At 48.0% G+C, this 23,309-nt stretch overlaps 1 protein-coding gene across 3 annotated transcripts; it reads left to right on the forward strand.

The window, feature by feature from the left end:
• Window positions 1–870: 870 nt before the first annotated feature.
• Window positions 871–21,027, forward strand: LOC118094359 (branched-chain-amino-acid aminotransferase, cytosolic). 3 transcript variants are annotated; one of them, XM_060281610.1, is made up of 12 exons: window positions 890–943; window positions 5,511–6,447; window positions 11,256–11,330; window positions 11,518–11,718; window positions 12,201–12,311; window positions 12,892–13,011; window positions 13,963–14,126; window positions 15,662–15,804; window positions 17,414–17,499; window positions 18,058–18,198; window positions 18,296–18,370; window positions 20,514–21,027. In XM_060281610.1, exons 2-12 carry the CDS (start codon window positions 6,421–6,423, stop codon window positions 20,550–20,552), a joined length of 1,182 nt encoding a protein of 393 aa, XP_060137593.1. In that variant the 5' UTR covers window positions 890–943; window positions 5,511–6,420; the 3' UTR covers window positions 20,553–21,027. The 3 variants fall into 3 exon arrangements, with proteins under 3 accessions (XP_034990560.1, XP_060137593.1, XP_034990564.1); XM_035134669.2 differs by lacking the exon at window positions 5,511–6,447 and having other exon boundaries at window positions 871–943; XM_035134673.2 differs by lacking the exons at window positions 890–943; window positions 5,511–6,447 and adding an exon at window positions 3,401–3,424.
• Window positions 21,028–23,309: the final 2,282 nt, after the last annotated feature.

Raw genomic sequence — 23,309 nt, forward strand, 5'->3', positions numbered from 1 at the left:
GCTATGATTAGACCAGTAAGCAGTCATGCTTTTCAGTTTCCTTCTGTTGTGGCTTTCCAGTCTAAACCGATTTTTAACCGAACACTTGATGTGTTATGCCCTCCCATTTACTGTTCCCTGTTCTAAGTTTATGGGAGGGCTATAACTTTTAAAATAAACAACACCCAAGCCAGATGACGTGGATGTTTGTGCACATTCTTGAATCCCTCCCTGCTGTTGGCCATGCCCTTGTGCTGCTGTTTGCTTGCTCTGTGCCTAAGTCAGATGCAAAGCTAACACATGTGTTCCTTGAAGGGTGTATGTGAAACTGCCAGCTTTGCCATTGGATGGGTGAGTGGGCGTGTGTAGGAAAAGCGAGTGTAATTGGCTGCAACATCCCCCCTACTTTGTAGAGGGTATTTGTGCCAAGAAAAACGAAATGTGTTTGTGTGTCTAAAATACATGTACACATTTCCACAAATCCTTTCCTAACAGACAGCCTTCGTTTTTCTTGCATCATCAGTGCATCTGATCTTGCCTTTATCAGCTACCCTAAATGTAGATGTTTCTGTTTTGCTCATGTGCTGAATACGTCGCAGCACTGAATATAATCTCGATATAATTCCTTATTAGGGTTGTAGAGCCTTCGCATTTTAACTCTCCGTTTAAATTAAGTCGACCGGGGGAAGGGACGCAAAGCCCTTTGTACATACTTAGCGGTGCACTCATCCTTCAAAATTTGACATTGAAAACAAAGGCGTCCTGAGCTGCGCCCTCTTCTCAGCTCGAGCCTTTTTGTCATGGAGAGCCGCATGGAAAGTAGGCAAATAGAGGTGGAGCTGGAGGCGGGCGAGGGGCGGAACCTTTCTGCCCCGGCTCCAGCAGGCCCCGCCCGGCCTCATTAGACAGAAGCACCACCAACAGCATGGCAGCGACGGCGGGAGTCCCGCGGTCTTTGGGGCGGGTAAGTTGGGGAAGGGGAGGGGGGCCAAGAGGGAAGGAGACCAGGCGGCCTTTCCCCGCAGCCCATCCCCAAATAAAAGGGAAGGGGGCTGCACTTCCGGTATGGGGGGTCACGGTGGTGGGCTCAGTCCTGTCCTTAAATAGCTCCGGGCGGGAACGTAGCTCCCACGTTAAAAAAACAACCAAAAAACACCCTCGTCTGCTTTTAGCCAATCTCTTCTCTAAATCCCTTGCCCAGTTCCTAAAGAGACACTCACTTATTTCCCATTTCCTTCCAGATGTGGGGTATTAGCTTGCTTCTTTCCCTGTCCTTCTTTCTAAGGAGCCCCCCCCCCCAATACGCCTGGGCACTTACCACCTGGCTCTTCCAATAACTGTTTATCAGCCTGGAAAAGATTGGGATCAGTAGTAACACGTTACTTATTTTCCCCTCCCTCAAGCCTCATATCTCTTCTCCAACAGAGGAAATTTACTGAACTGGATAGCCCTGCTCCAGCTGGCTCCCTCCTTCAGTCAAATAAATTCCCAATTTCATATTTCCCAAAGGCACATCACTGCCAAGTTGTTACAAAACACACTTCTTCCCGCCACTTGAGATCTTTTACTCCTAAAAAGATGGCTAAATCTTTTTGTCCTAAAAACAACACTCTCCTCTGCTTTGTTTCCTCTAATTCCTCACGAGAAATTCCTTAGGGCACCCAGAGCAGTACTTTCCCACACCTAAGGTACTGTTCTCATACTCTTTCTTTTTTTACAATTTTTGACACAAGGGGTGCTTTCTACAATAGGAACAAGGTGATGATTTTAAAGTCTATGGTGATAGCTGCCTCCTCCCCCCACCCCACCCCGGTATTGCTTGAAATGGCATCAATTTGACCCATGCAGCTTATCCCGCTCAAAATTCCTCCAGGCTTAGGGTAGATTTTTTCCAAGAACAACTTTATCCTGCTTCAGTGATTGGTTTGTACAGTATGTTCCTCAGCAGCTGTAACTTCCCTGTGATTTTTAAGAATGGCAATGTGCTTAAACGGAATAAGCAATTTAAGGAGAGTGTTCACTACACAGATAAAACCCTATGAACTTTAAAAACAACTGCTAACATTCAGTTTATGCATTTCTGATGCAAATGTGTTTCTGATGCTAACTTAATAGACACTAAAACGTGGGTTTGGCAGTGGGGTTATGAAAGTTCATGTTGGTTATGAGGAAATTGTGGATTCTCTATCCGTTCCTTGTAAACTCTGCCTGGAAATATCAACACCTGGAGCAATCCCATTTTGTCAGTGTCTTGTCCTGACCTGTTATACAGATCTAGGGGCTGCCCCTCCCTTTGCAGCCACAGTCCCATGGCAGTATACCTCCTGCTTCCTTTATTTAAGTTGGCATGATATTCTCACCTACCTGGAACTCTGTGTTCTCCCTTCCGCTTCTTTTTTTCTACTGCTCCACCCCTGACTTTCTGACATGCATCTTGCAAGAGAGCTGCAACTTCCTGATAAATAGAGCTGATTGTGTTCAGAGGCCTGGATTGGGTTTCTACTGGAGGAGAGAGAGAGAGTGATTTCAAAGTGTTATATTGCTTGTCGGCAATGAAAAGAGGAACAGTTGCCAAGGCACTGAAAATTCTGCAGAGGCCAAGAATTATGGTCGCGACTACTCCCAAGTTTCTCTATTCAGTCCCCTGCTGTCATGCCAAGAGCAGGGAAGTGTCCTTTCTTGTTATTTTGAGATCCAACTCAGTTGTTTCTCACTCATTAACAGAGGTGTGTGTATTCTGCACCCAGGAAAACTAAATTCAATTTAAAGAATTCCCAATAGATTGGCATTGCTGGCTGCAGGTTGCAGTAGCGGCGGACAAGATGTTCCCTGCTGAGACCCTCCTCCTGTCAGCGGGTGAGGCTTTCTTGGCTTTCATGACACTGCATCCTAGCAGAGATGAGTGGATGTATCTATCCCCCCCTTTATAAATGATGCTAATTCAGGGGGTACTGTGGGAAATGCAAAGGGTGGTTAGATACAGCTGCCTGTCACAGTCGAAAGTGGTGAGTCATTCATATATAGGGGTGGGGATTGGGCAGGCAAGTGTGCCCTGCTAGGGCACTAGGGTTCTAGCAGCTGCCCAAGGATGCCAGGTGCCAGGGGAGTCTTTAGCATATGCGCCGCCGGGGTGCAAAGATCTGCCCAGCGCCCCCAAGTCTGACAAGCGCCGCCATTGTGAATGACAAGCACCACCGCTTGCGCACAAAATGAGCCCACAAAATCAAAAGTCCTTTAGTTAAACAGTAGGTATACATTTTGGTAATACCTAGGTATATACCGTACTTTTCCATGTATAAGACTAGGTTTTTTAAAAACCTGATGGGTGGGCAACCACTGCCACTGTTTTCTTGTTTTGTTTTGTTTTGTTTATGCTTTCCTAAGAGAAGAAGAAGAAGAGGAGAGATGAGAGAAGCCTTGAGGAAAATTATAGAGAGAGACAAAGGTGTGCAAACATATATGATATTATATATATATATTATAAATCAAAAACAGGTCCCGTATTGCCCTGGATTAAAGGAAGCAACTGCACATTAAATCACATCTTATTTAGTTTATATATCCTCAGTTCCATATGTTTGCTTCATTGGTATTCTTTATTCCGATCCCAGTAGCTGAGGAGTTCTGCAGAACGTTTAGTTAGGAATGAGTGGGGAACAATTAGTTGGTGAGAAAACATTCCCGCTTAGATGTGTCCTGGCTACCAGAAGGTAGAGTGGCTGTGATTTGGTGGGAGGTTCACTACAATGGGGAATAAGGCTATCATCGCTACTAGCCACCACGCCGATGTTCTGCTTCCACTGCCTCTGAATACTAGCTGCCGAGAACCACAAGCGGGCAGGGAGTGCTCTTGCTCTCAGGTCTAGCTTGTGGGCTTTGCAGGGGCATCTATTTGGCCACTGTGAGAACAAGATGTTGGCGCAGGGTTTTCCTTATGTGCATGTGATATTTCTATTTCCACAGGTCCAGTCACTGTCTGTTTAAGGTCCTCCCCACTTTATTCTTACAGCAGCCCAGCGAGGCTTTAGGTTAGGATGAGATACAACCACTAGTCCAAAGCTACCCAATGACTTCCATGGCCAAATTGGGGGTTTGAACACAGGCCTCCCCCGTCTTTGTCTAACACTCTAATCCAGGCACCCCCAAACTGCGGCCCTCCAGATGTTTTGGCCTACAACTCCCATGATCCCTAGCTAACAGGACCAGTGGTCGGGGAAGATGGGAATTGTAGTCCAAAACATCTGGAGGGCCGGAGTTTGGGGATGCCTGCTCTAATCGCTACACTGCGCTGATGATTCTCATAATAGATCTCATACCCACATCTGATGTGAATCTCCGGGACGGAAAAGCTTGGAAGTGGTTGTATCAGATTACCACCTGCTGCCGCCTTGTGTGTGTTTAAGGTGGCTGTTTTTAAATTAGATTGTTTAGTGATCTGGGCCAGGCCTGCAGAAAAAGCCACCTGGGCACTGCACCCAAAAGTTACTTTTTGCATTCCGAAAAGTTATAATCCACTTGATCAAAAGTCTCTAAGCAGCCTACATATAAATAGTAGATTTGCCAGATTTGCCTAAATCGAAACCCACCATTAAAAACAACAACCCAAATATATCATAATCATAAAACAAAGACAAAACTTTAAAAACAAATATAAGTAGGCTTGCTTTTCACCATGCATATCAAACAATGTAGTGTGGGCATCTGTCCAATGTCAGTGGGGCAGGGAAGATCTGAGACAAAGATGCTGGTTCAGGGATGTTGGTGTAGTGCTGAGATATCCAACGTGGTACCCGCCAGATGTTGCACTACAATTCCCATCATTCCCAACCAGTATTGCCCGCAGAGTTTATGGGAGCTGGACTTCAGCAGCAGCTGGAGGGCACCACCCCACTAGCTACCCCTGGTGGATTATCTCCCTTCCTCCTCTGGAATAACTCGTGCCACTGAGGGCATCTAAACTACCACACTTGGCCTTTGGGCACATCTATGTAGGTCTGTAAATCTGGGTAAGGGCACATTAGGAGATTTGCCCTTATTAGGCAGAGATGCCCCAGCTGGAGACAGCGGGTGGATGAAAGGTCAAAACTGAGGGCCAAGTGGTATGGGGAATCTGGACTGGCAGAGCAGAGACCCACCGCAGAAAGAGCCTCCGCTTGAAATACTGCAATAGCTTTGAGCATCCTGCCCTTCTTGTTCAGTTTTGTGGCTATTGCTTCTGCGGACTGATGCTGGCTTCTCTATTTCACGGGAGAGCATTAAAACGCTCCCTCTTGTGGTTGTTATTAATCTCTCACAATCCCTCATTTGCCTCCTAATCCCCTTAATTAGAGGTTGACTTAATGCTCGGAGGCTAGACTTTCATGTCTGCTGTCAAGCTAGCTTGCTCTCTGCCACGTGGCTCTTGAGGGCTTCAGCAGTGTGTCCTGGAGTATCTGATTTCTCCCGGCAGCCCTTCTCTTCCCCCCTCTGCTGATTTTGTACATTTAGCTGCCATATCAACTGAATTCCCTGTTTTGCCTTCATTTGTTTAGGGCCTGCCTCCTCTGTCACGTAAAGCAAAGGGAAGCAAGGAGGCTGGAAGCTGAAGGCAAAGCAGATGCTGTGCTTAAGGGAACTGGTGCAGAGCATGATAAACGGGCTGGGAGACCATTTTACAGATGGCAAACTGAGGCCAAGAGCTAGTGAAGTGTCTCTGTGACTGAGGTAGAGTTTCAGCTCAGGTTCCCTGGGCCCACAAGCTACCCACACAGGATTGTAATGCTTGTGAAAGTTGAATGCTGGAAGAATTGGGGCACACAAAGGAAATAAGCCCTTCACACAGGGCATAGTTAAACAATGGAATGTGCTTCCACAAGAGGTAGCAATGACCGCCCACTTGGATGGCTTAAAAAGAGCATTAGACAGATTCGACAACAAGACCCATAGTGAGTCCAGCGGTCAAGAAGGCGATTTCTGCATGTGCTTTAGAGGGAAGCGAGGGCTCATCAACCTGGCAAGGTAGCCCATCCAGGAGAAGGAAAACTCTGATCCTAAACCTTGTGAGATATCTGTGGGAGAAGAAAAGGCTAAGGAGTAAACGCTGTGGAACGCCCTCCCACCAGATGTCAAAGAGGGAGAAAACTACCAGCCTTTTAGAAGACATCTGAAGGCAGCCCTGTTTAGGGAAGCTTTTAATGTTTAATAGATTATTGTATTTTAATTTTCTGTTGGAAGCCGCCCAGAGTGGCTGGGGAAACCGAGCCAGATGGGCGGGGTATAAATAACAAATTATTATTATTATTACACAAATCTGGATTGGAGTCCCTAAGGCGGTTGGACAGCACCTTGCAGGCCTTCTGGCAACTCCTGCAGCCAAACATATTGGGCTGCTTTCCTTTGGACTGTCTCTTGAGGCAGACAGATGCCAACAACAACTAAGGCCAGCAATGACCACTAGCCATAATGGATATGTTCTGGGCGTCGCAAGTGGTGAGCATGGGCTGTTCCTGCTTGCAGGGTTCCAAGAGGAACTGTGGGAACAGGATCGATCGCTGGTGTGTTCCAGGTCGATCGCTGGTGTGTTCCTGGTCGATCGCGGGAGTAAATAAAGTGATAGCTCGGTTTCTCCTGAGCAATCGCGACTCGCCCTGCCCCCAGAGCTATGCCTCCACTTTTATTTCCCGGAGGGCTGCATATTGTTGGGTGAGCGATTTCGTGCAATCATTTCCAAAAACAGCTCAACTTTTCTGGACCCTCCCCTGTAAAAAAAGCTCAACAGCTATGGGCAATGACAATGTGTAGATCACTGCCAGTTTTACTATACTGGGAGCAGTCTCTAGAGAGTTGGCCTTGCCTGCTCCAAGGAAAGGGGAAGTCTCTGGGCCTGCATTGGCTTTGATCCCAGGCATCCATTTAGAAGAAAGAAACTGGTTCAGTCACTTCCAGGGCTGTTATATGGATTCCAACCTTAGCAGGTTTCTGGCTCAAGGGTGGAATCTTATCTGGATTGGAATGCGAGGGATTAAGAATCCTGTGTTCCATTCAAATTTGCACAGCTTTCTAGTCCTTGTGGTTTTGGAGAAAAATGCATTTTTCCTTAGCTCTATGTATTTGCCCTTATGAAAAAGCAAAGCAAAACAAAACAATTTAGCCCAATCTCAAGATTTCAAAATTTAAAAACTGGTCTTGGGAAAACAGAATGATGTAGGAGACGCATGCAAATATATTTCATCTGCATTAATGAGACTAATTACTGATTTTTGGATGTGCAAAATTTGAATTCTTTTGGGATAGTGTCACACAGCCTAAGAAGTATACCAGCTAAAGGCTGAAACACTTTATGGACCGTTCTAAATAGCCATTTACCTGATCACCAGTGAACTGGATTCCCTTCCAGACAAGGGAAGTGTCTGTAAACAGAGAGCTGGTCATTTCAGGTCATCAATGTAAATGGCATATGTATACAGTATGCTGTAAAGATTTTCCAAGGTTCTTTGCCTTTTGCTGCCCCCTGCTGTTGGAATTGTTTTCTGCATTCATTTAAACAATCTTTTCCCAGATTGCAAAATCTGCTAACTACACATTTCTGGAAGCCTGTTGATGCTTAACATCCAGAGGACCCTGCGCTCACAGTCACTGCCTTTTCTTTTTCTGAGTCTGTGCACCTTTGAAATAGAATGAAATTCTTGCAGGCAGAAATTCAGTAGGCATTTCTCTCGCAGCATTGCATTTTTGTGCCTGAGGACCTGTTGAATTTCTGCCAGGCACACAACTGAAAAATACACAGCAGCTCTGTCATGGGGAGGCAGATATTCAGTCCACAAGACTCCCTGTCATCACCCATAACAGTGAAATGTCTTCCCAGCAGAAGGAAAACTGGAAAGAAATAGTTTGTATTGCTTTGAGCCGCCTCCCATCCTATGTGGAGTCCTTGCTTATCCTAAGTATGAAATATTAGAGCCCAGGCCCACTAAAACCCCATTCTTCTTCCACTAACTATTCCAGGCCATTCTGCAGTTACCGGTTTTAAACCCCAACCCCATCTTTGGGCCCTGGTGAAATGAGTTGGGGAAATGACGAATTGCTCAGTGGTAGAGCACATTGTGAAAGGGCCCAGGTTCAATTCCTGGCATTGCCAATTAAACTGGGCCCCATGGGGGGTGGGAAGAAGGCAGGGGGGGGAATACCTCTGTGTCTGACACCCATGGGAGCCACCACCAGTAGGAATACGCAGCGTTGGAGTGGATGGAGAAAGAACCTGACCAGCTTCCCACACTGATCCAAGAACCCTTCTTCAGAACCACTCTATGGCACTTGGCAGCCTTGGTCCAACCTGCCCCCTCAAGATGTTTTGGACTGTAACTAGGGTTGCCAGACTCAATAGAGGACAGGACTTCTGTGCCTTTAATTGCCCTGCTCTCTTTTGAGTCTGGAAACCTTTGTTTAATTTCCAAGCAAAGGGTCTGCTGGTTTCTCTTTAAGGTTTCCAGACTCAAAAGAGAGCAGGGCAATTAAAGGCACAGAAGTCCTGTCCTCTATTGAGTCTGGCAACCCTAACTGTAACTCCCATCATGCTGCCCGGGGATGATGGGAGTTGTGGTCCAAAACATCTTGATGGAGGCAAGTTACACCGAGGCTGGCTCACAAGTAATAGGCTCTGCCCAATATTTTGCATTTGGCCTGACCCCTGAGCTGCCATTATGTTGTCTGGCTCTGGTTGGCGAAACTGTGGATTCCAGCAGAGAGAACAGAAGCAAACCTGTTCACAAGCCTGAAGCCTCCTGCTCACTGGCCTGGTTGCCTCGGCCTTTAACCTTTCTGTCCCCAAAACGAAGCCGTTCTCCTTGATGCTTCTAAAATCTACCCCAGCTTTTAATGCTGCAATCGCTAGGTTTTGTCAATGCATAGGCTTCTAGGCTCTCTTGCTGGAAGTGCTTGCATGTGAAATTTCTATCCAGCTGGAGCCAGCGCCGTGTAAGAGTTAGAGTGTTAGACTTTGGCCAGGGAGATCCAGAGTTCAGATCCCCCCTTGGCCATGAAGCTTGTTAAGTAAACTTTGACCAGCTGTTCTCTCTCTCTCTCTCTCTCTCTCTCTCTCTCTCTCTCTCTCTCTCTCTCTCTCTCTCTCTCTCTCTCTCTCTCTCTCTCTCTCTCTCTCTTTCCCTGCCTAGCCTCATGTGGCTAATGGGCTACTCCACATCTGCCATACTAAGCTAATAAAAGGAAGGCCAAGATACAAATGCATTTTAATATTCATCCAGGTTCTTCTAAAGCACTTTCCCCCCAGGAGCTCAAATCACTCTTAAGTGTGGGGTCTTTCCTTTCCTTTCCCTGAGTTGGGGAGGAAAACAGAGTCTCCTGCCATCCTTCTGAAAGCTGTCCCTCCATTAAACATCATCATAACTCATTGCAAGCAGCCCATACCTTCAGGCCTGATCGAGAACTCTGTGGCTTCCAACCTTGCATACTCTTACAGAAGCTGGCTCACTAGGAAAGGGTTTCCCTGATCCCTTTTCCAGCCCATGGGATCCACTATCTCCCTGTCCACCACTTCCCAGTGAATTGCATGCATCCCAGTTAAGGGTAGAGGACGGGAGGAGAGGATCGAAACCACCATAGCGCCCATATTCATGCAAGCTTACCTTGTTAAATCTTCCCGCTTTTCTTCGCCAAGAAGAGCTGTGCTTTCTCTGTGCTTTGAAAGAAAATAGTATTCTAAAAGAATCTCGCCGTACCAGAGATCTCCACCGCTCTTTGTTCCTGCTCCTTTCCACCCTGGACTCCTGTGATGCAACAGGGGCTGAAGTTCAACTCTGGGAATTCCTCTCCCCCCCCCCCAAAAAAAAAGATAGAAAGGAGGGGAAGGAGTGGGAGACTTGTTCCCACCTCTGATTGGGGAATGGCTGCCTCACAAATGGAAATTGCAGTGTTCCCACGCTGGGATCACCAGCCTTTTGTGCTCCTCTTCCCGGGCCTGGCAATGAAGGCAGCTCTTTTGAAAGCCGTGGCACTGGTTGGCAATGTAGCAGCAGCAGCAGCAGAAAGCAGGCATCACACACATACACACACACACACACACACACACACACACACACACACACACAGAGGGATGTCACCCGCTTAGTTCCCTGAAGGCCCCTGCTTCATGGCTCCCATGGTGTTTGCAGATTACACATTAACTGAATCTGTTTGCTCATGGGGAATGAGTGATTAGAGAAGTTGGGTTAGCAGCACGTCCTGGCCTGAGGCTGGCTTGCTTGCTTGTTTGTTCTTTTTAATCCTGAGGCAAAAGACCCAGCAGTATATGACCCGCCCCGCAGGAGGGTGCTTGTGGTGTCTCTGAATGAGTCCCTGCTCTGGGCTTTCCTCTTCCTAACAAGAGACACACACTCTCCTATGAGAGCATTAGGGAGCCTGATCATGGGTCCGCCCTAGCCCGGCATTGGCTACTGTACTTTGATTGGCAGCAGCCCTCTGAAGATCCCAATAGACTGAGGCTTTTCCCAGCCCTGCTTCCTGATTGTCTTTTTGATTAGGGTTTGGAGCCAGGGTGGGGTGGAAACCCATAAGTCCCCCTGGATGTTGTCAGGCTCCAACTCCTATCAGTCCCAGGCAGCATGGACAATGGACACTGTGTGTCTCAGGAACAAATACCTCTGAATTAACATTCACTAGCCATGTTCCTGCTGCAGCCGCTGAGCCAGGGGCAGGGTAAGAGTTAGGGCAGAGGGGAGACTTGTCCTCCAGAATATGGGATGTGTGAGACCCAGTAGCTCAGTCCTGCTCTCTTGCCTCAGAGAACAGTGCTGGGAGCTTTGGCCTACTAGGCAGAGGCGGAAGACCAAGGAGGAGGACAGGGAATGCTACCTGGATCGTCCTGGCATTGCAGAGGCCCTGTGTTGATTCTGTTCCTGATACCAGACTTGATTGTGGGGTTTTTTTAGTAGCAGGATCTATAACCATGATCTGGGGCGGCAGAACCAAAGGATAATCTGCCACCAGGCAGGGCACTGCTGGCCACTGGGGAGCTGCACCCACTGCCACCTCCTTGACTATCTTGGCCCCATCCATTAGCCAGAGAAGGACCAGCTGCCCCAGGGATTGCTTTCCTCTTCCCTCCTCATTCCCTTTTCCTTTTGTATCGTGCCTGTTACTACAGGTCAGTGGAACCTGCAGGCAGGGGCTGTCTCCTCTTTTAATATATGCATGGCGCTTAGACAATTCTATGCGTTAAATAATACTATGATAGGGACAGGCTTTAACGCCAGTTCTTAGCCCTTTTCCATCTTGCCTTCTAGGTTTTGAGAGGGAGGACCAGTGACGTGCTAATTTCTCTTCTCGGTCCCCAGAGATTTTTGAGCACCACGTTCAAGGTGAGGATATTTGCGGACTTGAGAGCTCCTAATCCGGGGGGGGGGGGGGGAAATCTGTGCTAGGAAGATGCAGGGAGATCCTACCTTTTAGTTTGATATTGAAAGGCAAATTCCTAGTCCTCATGGAGGCCTGAGTGATGAACATGGAGTTGAATGGTCCCTGCTTCTTCTTTTGTTTTTAAATCAGGCCTCGGACCTCCAGGTTGAATTGAACAAGCACCCAAAGTCCAAACCGGACCCCAAGGACCTGGTCTTTGGCAAGTATTTCACCGACCACATGCTCACGATAGAATGGAGCCAGGAGAAAGGCTGGGGGAAGCCACACATCAAACCTTTCCAGAATCTCTCGCTGCATCCCGCCTCTTCCGCTCTGCACTACTCAGTGGAGGTAATGGCTTCCTCTATAAAAAGAGTCTCTGCTGTCAGTTTCACTAGGTACAGGTGAAACTCGGAAAATTACAATATCGTCAAAAAGTGCATTTATTTCAGTAACGCAACTTAAAAGGTGAAACCAGTATATGAGATAGATGCATGACATGCAAAGCAAGATATGTCAAGCCTTTATTTGTTGTAATTGTGATTATTTGTCGTCAGGCGGGTCGGTTATAAATGGAATGTAAGTAATGAAATGTAACAGCGATGTTTATTTTTGTATTATCGCAACTATTTGTTTTATTACTGTGGAATTTCCAAAAGAAAGCATTTGTAAAAATTAAAAGGAAAAGAAAAAAGAATACAGTAAGTTGCATTACTGAAATAAATGCACTTTTCAACGATATTCTAATTTTCCGAGTTTCACCTGTAAAGTCTCTAAACAGCTCGTTTCTTCCATATAACTCTTTTCTCTCTCTCTCTCTCTCTGCTGTGTAGCTCTTTGAGGGGATGAAGGCTTTCCGGGGCCCAGACAATCGCATCCAACTTTTCCGTCCCATGATGAACATGAACCGCATGCTACGTTCCGCGATCCGTGCTTCACTGCCGGTGGGTATGCCCGGTGAAGCAGCCCCTTGCCTCCCTCTCCTGCAGGAACTGTGGGTTGCTGCGTCTTAAGCTGTCTTCGGGTATGCCCCCCACCCCCAACAAGTGGTGCTGCAGGGTTTGGGGCCTAAGGCCCAGCCGCACACACCCCGCTCATCCTCGGATCACGCAGGAGGCTCCCTGAACACAGCAGGGCTGCCTTGCCACCTTCTCAAAGGGATGCACAGATTGCTGAGCCTGGCATCTACATTGACCCAACTGCCCCAGGGCAAAGCTTGAACTTCTTGCATTCGGCTCGCCCCTTCCCATTTTTTCTCCTCGGCACAAACGGCGATGCAGTCCCTTTCTCCGCACAGGGTGCGAGCGCGTTCGAAGAAGTGGCCCTCCAGGGTTATTACCTGGGAATCGAACTCAGGAATTTCTGCATCCAGGGCAAGATGCTCTGCTCTTGGGCTGCAGCCCTAAAGCATCTTCCTGTGGGAGTGGGGAAAGAGGCTCGCTTTGAGACTCTTGGGAGCCAGAAGGGGAGATGGCATCACTGACCTTGCTTGCTCTTTCCCCACCCCTCCCTTCTGCACAACAGCCCTTCGACACGTCTGAGTTTCTCGAATGCATCCGGCGGCTGATCCACCTGGACCAAGACTGGGTCCCCCACGCCGACGCCACCAGCCTCTACATCCGCCCCACCTTCATCGGCACTGAGGTGTGTTTCCCGGGCCCGCTTCCCCGCTCCTCCTCTTTAAAGTATACAGCCGTACCTCGGACGTCAAACAGAATCTGTTCCGGAAGCCCATTCAACTTCCAAAACGTTCGAAAACCAAAGCGCGGCTTCCAATTGGCTGCAGGAAGCTCCTGCAGCCAATTGGAAGCCCTGCCGGACGTTCAGCTTCCAAAGGAATCTTCGAAAACCGAAACACTCACTTCCGGGGTTTGATCGTTTGGGAGTCAAAACGTCCGAGAACTAGGCTGTTCGACTTCCAAGGTATGACTGTATTTTATTTATTGAGAGAGGGGGTGTATCCCTCTCTTCTGCTAGAAAGGCTCCCTCGGCGGCTTACAGGCAGTCAAAACAAGGCAGTTTCTCCCAACAGGCAAAAAAAAAGGGGGGGAGGCCACAGCACCCCAGGGAAAAGGGGGAGGGGGAAATCAAAACTCGGACACCCCCCAGTTTCTGAACATTGGTTCTTAGATTGGCCAGGTGGCGTGGTTTGGGGCAGGAGGTACCTGATGGAGCAGGGCCATCAAACCTGATGGAATGTGCCCTGTTTCCTGTTTCTCCCGCGGAGGCAGCCTGATGGAATGGTGACTGTCGAGGGAACAGGAGGGAAGCTTGATGGAGCTGGCCTGTCGCAGCAGAGCCCATGGAGGGTATTGCTTGACTGCCGGTCAGGGGAGTCTGGTCCCTTGGGGGCCCACCATCCTCAGTCCGCCATCTTACAAGCAGCCCAGCCTCTTGGCATCCTTCCTCTCAGGGTCACCCTTGAGTGAGGAGCAGCGGGAAGAGGATGGGGACAGAACCAGAATGAGCCGGCTCCCCCTGCCATTGGCTCTTGTTGGCTCTGGTGCCACCCCCTGCAGAGCTGCCCTGCTTCCCACTCTGCCCATCCCGGCCAGCACCTTTCACACCTCTCTCCCTCTCTCTCCCTCTCCGCAGCCCTCCTTGGGGGTCACCAAGTCCCGGCACGCCTTGCTCTACGTGATCCTGGGCCCCGTGGGAGCCTATTTCGCCACCGGCAGCTTCAGCCCCGTTTCCCTATTGGCCGATCCTCGCTTTGTCCGTGCCTGGATGGGCGGTGTGGGGGACTGCAAGCTGGGCGGGTGAGTACGGCTTCTGTTTCAACAGGTACGGCGGCGGGGTGGTCTCCAGCCGAACGCTGCTGAATCCAGGGGCAACCAATGTGGTGGCCTCCGGGTCTTGACGGACTGCAACTCCCATCAGCCCCAGCCAGCATGGCTAATGGTTGGGAGAGATGGGAGTTGTATTCCAGGAACATCCGCATTGCACTGCATGTTTCCCCAGCCACTCTGGGCGGCTTCCAACAGAAGAATCAAATAATCGATTAAAGATTAAAAGCCTCTCTAAACAGGGCTGCCTTCAGATGTCTTCTAAAAATCTGGTAGTTGTTTTTCTCTTTGACATCTGATGGGAGGGCGTTCCACAGGGCGGGCGCCACCACCGAGAAGGCCCTCTGCCTGGTTCCCTGCAACTTGGCTTCTCGCAATGAGGGAACTGCCAGAAGGCCCTCGGTACTGGACCTCAGTGTCCGGGCAGAACGATGGGGGTGGAGACGCTCCTTCAGGTATACTGGACCGAGGCCATTTAGGGCTTTAAAGGTCAGCACCAACACTTTGAACTGTGCTCGGAAACGTACTGGGAGCCAATGGAAGAGAGAGAAAAGGGGGCTTATCTCCTAGGTGTTTTGAAATAATTTAACTGGAAATGCCAAGGACTTCACTAGGCCTGGGTGATATATCGCCGCCCAGGACCGGTATGAGGAGCAGTCCGCCATGTCGGCTTCACTCAGCGATATATCTCTGGTGAAACCGCCATCCCACTCCCCCCTCATTCGACACACAGAGAGAAACAAGCTTTTATTGGCGAGGTGCCGATACACCTTGTTCTTCCCACGGTATCTGAACTGCTGCCCGTGCCTCAGTCGAGCAGTTAAAGGAGCCCCCAGCCGGGCACTGACTCCCGTAAACCGGTAGTGGGGGGGGCACTGTGAAACTGCTCGGCTGAGGGGAGCACGGCTGCTGCTCCCCACAGCGAGCACTTATAGGAGCCCTGATGCTCCTGCCACGGGGAGGGGGCGTGTTCCCGATCCCCAGCTGAGCGGCGCAAACAAGCGGCATTGTCCTAGCCTGCGAGCGCCTGGGTGAAATCTCCTCGGCTCTTGAGGTGAGAGCTGGGACAGCTTCACCCGGTGTCTCACGGGCAGAGGCCCGTGTTTGGCTGGCGATACACCGCGATGTTGGAAAGCTGATATTGCCCGGCCCTAAACTTCACCTGGGTCTGTCTTACCTGCTGGTCCGCACTCTCTTAAGCTGATATTTGAACAGCTGGTGCTCTTTTTATCGCTGGCGTCGAGCGAAATTATTTTTGCGTGTTGTTGCGATTTGCATTTTTATCTTCCATTGCTTTGCAAACCGCCCTCGGCGGGTACTTTGCCCTGAACGGCAGTATGAAATGACTCACGTAAATGAGTGTAATGGGGTTCTCTCTGACAGCTGTGGCCTCCCTTCCCCACACCTTCAAAGAGTGGGTCGACTCGGCACTCTCTGCTACCTGCAGATGCTTAAAAAAAAAAAAAATCTGACGGCGGAATCCTGCCTTGCTCTTGTGTTGCCCTTAGCAACTACGGCCCTACCATTTACGTGCAGAGTGAGGCCGCCAAAGAGGGTTGCCAGCAGGTTCTCTGGCTCTACGGGGACGACCACCAGATCACAGAAGTCGGGACTATGAACATCTTTGTGCTTTGGAAAGACCAGCAGGGAGGTGAGGAACTGGATCCCTGAGTTGTTGGGAGCTGCAATTCTAGCAATGGGCATACTGCCTCAAAGAGCGGAGGCAAATAACTTGAATAAAATTAAATAAATGCAGCAGCGGCTGGTCTATTAGGGCACGTGGGGCATTGCTGCACCGACTCCATTGCCAGTCCAGGGGGTGGCAGGGCCTGCCAGCTTCCTGCTCCTTTGCACCAGCCTTGTCCTTGTAGAACTCAGCAGGGAGGAAGGAGGCGGGAACAGAACAAGCCTTACTTGGCTCCGCCTCTCATTGGCTCTGGCTCCGCCTCTCATTGCCTTTGGCTCCACCTCCTCTTACTTTCTGCTGTACGACTTCTGATGAGCATAAGCCACCAATTTTTTTTTCTAAAAACAGCTGAATGACACCCTGTATGTGAAGGAAAAGGGAATACCTCTCCTAAAGCAGGTGCCTCCGGGGACATATGAATGCTTAATTCAGAAGCAAAGTACTGTATATTCCTGCGTATAAGACTACTTTTTAACCCAGGGAAATCTTCTCAAAAGTCGGGGGTCGTCTTATACGCCCAGGTCGTGTTTCTTATACGGCGAGTATATCCCAAACTCTATATTTTAAATGGAAGAGTTGGGGGTCGTCTTATACACCCAGTCGTCTTATACACCAAAATATATGGTATATTTATTTTCCCTTTAGATGTATTTTTTTGTATTTTTCAAATGCAGATTTATGCTGATGAAATCTGATTAATCAGCTAAAACTCTTATGTTCAGTCAAGTAGGGTTTCTTTAATCAGGTAGCAGTTCTAGCTTTTTTAAAAAGGGAGAGAAAGAAAGAAAGAAAGAAAGAAAGAAAGAAAGAAAGAATTGGACTTTTAAACTATTGCAAACTGACTTAAAATTCTCCCAAAATTATAAAAAAGATGAGTCCACTGTTATGCTGCCATTGCATTATGACACGTTGGAAGAAAATTTAAAGCAGGCACCCCCAAACTGCGGCCCTCCAGATGTTTTGGCCTACAACTCCCATGATCCCTAGCTAACAGGACCAGTGGTCAGGAATGATGGGAATTGTAGTCCAAAACATCTGGAGGGCCGAAGTTTGGGGATGCCTGATTTAAAGCATATGTAAAGGTAAAACAATTTGTGTTAGCTATTATCTCATCATATTTATGGAAATAATAAATGTATGCAAGATTCTCTTTTTTGAACCTTTTCCTTATTAAGTACAATCAGGGAAGATAATTCCGCCCTGTCCCCCTCAGATTTTGTTCCTCTTTTGATCTTGTTTGTGGTTTGTGAAGTGTCTAGGTGTTTTGGCTCACATTCCTAGCACCCTGGTAAGTGTCGAACCTGCGCCATTTAAAAGCAAAGGACACACACGTTCCTCTACATGGTTATCGAAAAACCCTTACCTTCTATGGCTTTTTGAATTCATCCACCTCTTCGGCTTCTGGCAATTCAACATGTGTTGCCCACACAGTTTAAAGTATGTTATCTTTGGATTTATGAGGATGAGAAAATTTGATCTTAACAAAAAAACAAGAAGCAAAATTGTAGGGAGTTTTGCTCTCTCTGTGTGTGTATGTTTTCTGCATGTCTGTCACTGCATCGTCCCCTTCCAGATCTGGAGCTGGTCACCCCTCCTCTGAATGGAATCATCTTGCCCGGTGTGATACGGCAAAGCCTCTTGGATCTAGCACGCAAATGGGTGAGTGTGGAGAAAACAGGAGACTTTTGATAGTGCTGGAATGGATATGAAGTTGGGTGGCGGATTTGCAAGCTGGAATTTTGTAGTTTTAATCCAGGCACCCCCAAACTTCAGCCCTCCAGATGTTTTGGACTACAATTCCCATCATCCCTGACTACTGGTCCTCTTAGCTAGGGATCATGGGAGTTGTAGGCCAAAATATCTGGAGGGCCACAGTTTGGGGATGCCTGTTATAATCTGAAATCTTAGGCGCAGTACTGCACCCAAGAGTTCAGAAACTGCTCGTGCTAATGAAATCCCCGGTTGCGAAATGCACCCAGGACAATGGGAGTTCTGAACATGGCTCCTGGCACTTCCTGAAGATGCCAGGGATTGAACCTGGAAACTTCTGCATGCCAAGCAAATGTCCTACCAACTAAGCTATATAGCCTCTTTCCTCGATGACAATTGCGTTGCTACTCCTTCCATACTGAACTTGAGAGGTTTAATGTTGTTGCTTTTAAAATAGCTGGCAATGTTTGTTTTTTTGTTTTTAATCCTGAATCTCTTTCCACCCAGGGGGAATTCAAAGTTTCTGAAAAGGTTTTCACAATGGCCGAGCTGATCAAAGCCCTGGAAGAAAACAGAGTCAAGGAAATGTTTGGCGCAGGGACGGCCTGTGTCGTTTGTCCCGTGAATAAAATCTTCTACCAGGGCAAGGTGAGAGTTAGGACATGGACCCAACACTGGCCTTTTCTGAACCATCCGAAATGTGGTTCGTGTTTCGTGATAAATTTCTCCTCCTCTCTCATATCAGAATTACCATATCCCCACTATGGAAAACGGACCTGAGATTGCAAAACGGTTTCTGAAGGAGCTGACAGATATTCAGGTATAGCCCAGCAAGGGGGGGGGCAGGGGGAACAAGTTGTTTTTCATTTGAAGAAAACAGTTTGTGGGCAAAGGGCAGAGCACTGGGTGCTTATTCTGCCTGTGGTTCCCTGTTTGGCCACCAGGGGGCGCAGCGACCTTGTGGAGTAACCTGGGTTTGGTCTCCAATGTGCAAGAGGAATTTAATACAGGTGAAACTTGGAAAATTAGAATATCGTCGAAAAGTGCATTTATTTCAGTAATGCAACTTAAAAAGTGAAACCAATATATGAGATAGATGCATGACATGCAAAGCAAGATATGTCAAGCCTTTATTTGTTGTAATTGTAATTAATAATAATAATAATAATGTATTATTTATACCCCACCCATCTGGCTGGGTTTGTCATTAGGCGGGTCAATTATAAATGGAATGTAACTAATGAAATGTAATAGGGATGTTTATTTTTGTATTATTGTAACTATTTATTTTATTACTGTGGAATTTCCAAAAGAAAGCATTTGTAAAAATTAAAAGAAAAATTCAAAATAATAAATTGCATTACTGAACTAAATGCACTTTTCGACGATATTCTAATTTTCCGAGTTTCACCTGTAGGTTGATTTAACCTGGAAGAATGAAGTATAAAGGGATAATTGTGCACACCTGCACACACTCCAGGAACAGCAGGGGCCAGTGGCAGATTTCACCATTTCTGATCTGGAACGATATGCCCTTTCCATCACTAGGGGAAACCACTTCCCAGATGGGACATGAGTGGTGCTGTGGTCCAAACCACAGAGCCTAGGGCTTGCCGATTGGAAGGTCGGCGGTTCAAATCCCCGTGACTGGGTGAGCTCCCGTTGCTCAGTCCCAGCTCCTGCCAACCTAGCAGTTCAAAAGCACGTCAAAGTGCAAGTAGATAAATAGGTACCACTACAGCAGGAAGGTAAACGGCGTTTCCGTGCGCTGCTCTGGTTCGCCAGAAGCGGCTTTGTCATGACCTGGAAGCTGTACGCTGGCTCCCTCGACCAATAATGCGAGATGAGCGCTGCAACCCCAGGGTCGGTCATGACTGGACCTAATGGTCAGGGGTCCCTTTACCTTTAAGACCTTCCCAGAATTTTTGAAGGTATGTGTAGGGTGGGGGGAGTGGTTTGTTTCCACCCCCCAAACACCCCCCACCCCATAAATTTAGAGGGAGATGGGGAAATAGACTTTATTTTGCTCCCTTACTGCATTGTGGGGTTGGGCCCATTTCTGCCTCTCCCGTCCTAATCCCAGTGTCAGGCAGCTGCACAGCCTAGACCCCGTAAGCCCCAGCTAAGCAGGGAAGTGGCTGTAGCTCAGGAAAAGGCCCCCGATTCAACCCCCAGCATCTCCAGGAAAAGACTCCTGGTGTGCTGCTGCCAATCAGGGCTGACATTACTGAGCGTATCATTGTTTGTGAATTTGTGGGCAGGTGGCATTTCCAGCCAGCGCTCTCCAGCCATGCTAACTGACTACCGTTTTTTCCTTTTTCCTTTTAAATCATTTTTATTAATTTCCCAATAAAAACAGCCAATTAACATATAATCATAATCATATTCGAATATGACTGCTGTATTTTTCCATGTATAACATGCCCCCGTGTATAAAGGTAAAGGGGCCCCTGACCATCAGATCCAGTCGTGTCCGACTCTGGGGTTGCGGCGCTCACTTCGCTCTATAGGCCGAGGGAGCCGGCGTTTGTGGCCAGCATGACAAAGCTGCTTCTGGCGAACCAGAGCAGCGCACGGAAACGCCGTTTACCTTCCCGCCGGAGCGGTCCTTATTTATCTACTTGCACTTTGATGTGCTTTCGAACTGCTAGGTTGGCAGGAGCAGGGACCGAACAACAGGAGCTCACCCCGTCGCAGGGATTCGAACCGCCGACCTTCTGATCAGCAAGCCCTAGACTCTGTGGTTTAACCCACAGCGCCACTGCCCCCGTGTATAAGACACCCCCTATTTTTTGAAACTCAAAATTAAGAAAATGCACTATGCACTATCCGTGTATAAGACGACCCCTTATTTAAACATCAAAATTTTTTGGGGAAAATATACTTATACACGGAAAAATACGGTATATCTTCCCACCTTCCCTGATTGATTGATTGATTTCTTTCTCTCTCCCTCCCTGCAGTATGGACATGTCGCCAGTGACTGGGTCTACCCAGTCTGACGCAGGCTGAGCAACACCCCACCGGAGCCGCCTCTTCTTCTTCCTCCTCTTCCTCCTGCTACAGCCTCTCCGTTTTCCTCTCTCGTCTTACCAATGCTGTATTTATGACTTGGTTCTATAGCTTTGACAGTCCTGCCTTTTTCTCTGTCGGAGTTTGGACTGGACCGGTTATGCTCTTGGATAAAGGTGGCCTTCTTCTGCCTGTTACAACTGCAGGCCGCTTGTGGCCGCGAAACACTCCACTCTGGGAAGTGCCCAGAGCTTTGAAGAGCTCCTGCTCGCATCTTCCATGCGATGGGAAGGACTCTGGACCGAAATCGCCGCCTCCGCTGCTCTCTCTGCTCCAAAATTCAGCTGCTTCCTGCTTTTAAAGTGCAATATTGAGAGAGAGGGGGAAACTGATGTGTCTTCAAAACTGTTCAAAGCCACACACAAACTCACACATGTTTTGTGTTTTGTTTTGTTTTCTTTTTTTTTTAAAAAAAGTACTTACATATCCAGGATCTGTCCGGAAGAGACAGTGTGTTGTTTTTGTTTTTAAGTATGTGCTTGGATTCATGCAGAAGCACAGAAGTCTCAAGTCCAAACTTTTTTGCTCTGGCAAAAGTTAGATTTTGTACCCTAGTCATTGGTGCTAAAAAATTTAACTTTTGCTTCCTGATTTGCAGTTCTCCAGACATTTCAAATTTACCGCTTGAACATTCTTGCCGCCTTTTTCTAAATATTCCATATCTGTCTTGGCTTAAGAGTTAAGAGAATCCATCTGCGTTCAGAGGTTGCAAACTAGCTTTGAACGCCAAAACGTATTGGGAATGGGAGGCAGGTGTTTTTTTTTACATTTAAAAAAGCTATTTAAAATTAAAGCCATCTCCTGGAGAAGCTTCTGGGCACCTGTTTCTGATTTTCCCACATGGAATGACAAGTCAGCTTCTTTTAAGCAGCAACTTGTTCTGGGAAGAGTTATGAGGAGAGAATGGTCTATCACGGGGGGGGGGGGGGAGCTGTATCCCTGCTTGGACCTTGATGGACTCAGCTCCCATGAGCCCCAGCTGGCATAGTCAGTGAAAGGGATGATGGGAGTTGTAGTCCAACAGCATCTGGAAGGCCACAAGCCCCCCCACCCTTGATCTAAAGGGTGCTGTGCTGTGCCAAGAAGAATAAAGCTAGATTAACACCATAGTTGCGAGTCACATACAGTGGTACCTCGGTTTACAAACACAATTGGTTCCGGAAGTCTGTACTTAACCTGAAGCGTACTTAACCTGAAGCGAACTTTCCCATTGAAAGTAATGGAAAGTGGATTAATCCATTCCAGACGGTCCGTGGAGTACTTAAACTGAAGCATACTTAACCTGAAGCGAACTTTCCCATTGAAAGTAATGGAAAGTGGATTAATCTGTTCCAGACTGGCCCATGAAGTACTCAACCTGAAGCGTACTTAACCCGAAGTATGAGTGTAATTGGTTCTGGAAGTCCGCACTTAACCTGAAGCATACTTAACCTGAAGCGAACTTTCCCATTGAAAGTAATGGAAAGTGTATTAATCTGTTCCAGACGGGTCCGCGGAGTACTTAAACTGAAAATACTCAAACTGAGGTGTACTTAAACCGAGGTATGACTGTATTCCATCATAAAGAATACCAGATGCAGGGATGAAGGGATCTCCGACTTGCGGGGGGAGGGCAAGCCTGTTGTCCAGCTGGAAAGTGTCCTTTGACTCTGATGGTGCCTTTTTGCCTGCATGAAAGAGAGAGAGATGTGCATGAAACTAGCCTGCTGTATGAAGGTAACATTGATGGCCATTGCTCCGCCTACTTTTGCCTCTGGCCCCACCCACAACTAGCACGTGGACCCTGAAAGCTTGCTCAGAGGAGGTGGTGGCCCTCAGACTGGAAAAAGGTTCCCCACCCCTGACTTACGCAAGGCACTCAGATGACGGTTGCTCCTTGTCAGGGCGCCCTGAGGTGTTTTGGCACCCGAGACAAAACACCTCGCTTGCCGCCCCCTGTGACTGGAGCACAAACTCCCCGAGGAGTTTCCCCCCACCAGGCAGTTCGGCTTCTGCTCAAACCTACGTTATCTGTCTTGCTACCCAATGCAACTGAAATGAATGTAATCCATAATTTTGATGCATTTTAGGGAACGGAAAATGGAAAAGAAAGAAAAGAAAAGACAACGTTTGTGGGCTTTTAAAAAAGGATAGTGAATGCCACTCATATTTGCTCGTGTGATTTCTGTTCCTAACTGTGGGCGAGTGAGCAAATTGTGGCAATTTCCATTCCTGTTTCTGTTTCCAGTGGAATTCTCCAACATCCCGAGTACCTTGTGCAGATGTGATGGTCATAAGGTCCAAGGGTGCCTCCGGGTTTGACGGAAGCCCGGGGGGGGGGGGGACTCTGGAGCAGGCTTTCCAGCTTACGAGACCACAATTTCAGTGCTCTGGCAGCTAGGAGCCCCCTTTAAATTTCGCATAATTTTGAGTGCCCAGCTTAGTGTCACTCCAGACACAGCCTTTGAAGTCTGTTCACAAGAGGTTTCCTGCCAAACCACTTGTAAACGGGCTTCAAACTGAAGTTGCTCTGCACCCATGTCTAATCGGCACCAAGAGACTTTGCCTTTGAAGTCTATTGAAACTGCTTGCAAACTGATTTCAAAGGTGATCCCTTTTCAAGTTGTCACTTGACGTCAGAGTTGGCCAGCAGGGTGAGGGGAAGGAACGATCCATTCAGTGATCATATCCAATCATAATCCCCTCCC

This window comes from Zootoca vivipara, chromosome 13 (genome assembly GCF_963506605.1).
Source record: "Zootoca vivipara chromosome 13, rZooViv1.1, whole genome shotgun sequence".
NCBI classification, from domain to species: Eukaryota; Metazoa; Chordata; class Lepidosauria; order Squamata; family Lacertidae; genus Zootoca; species Zootoca vivipara.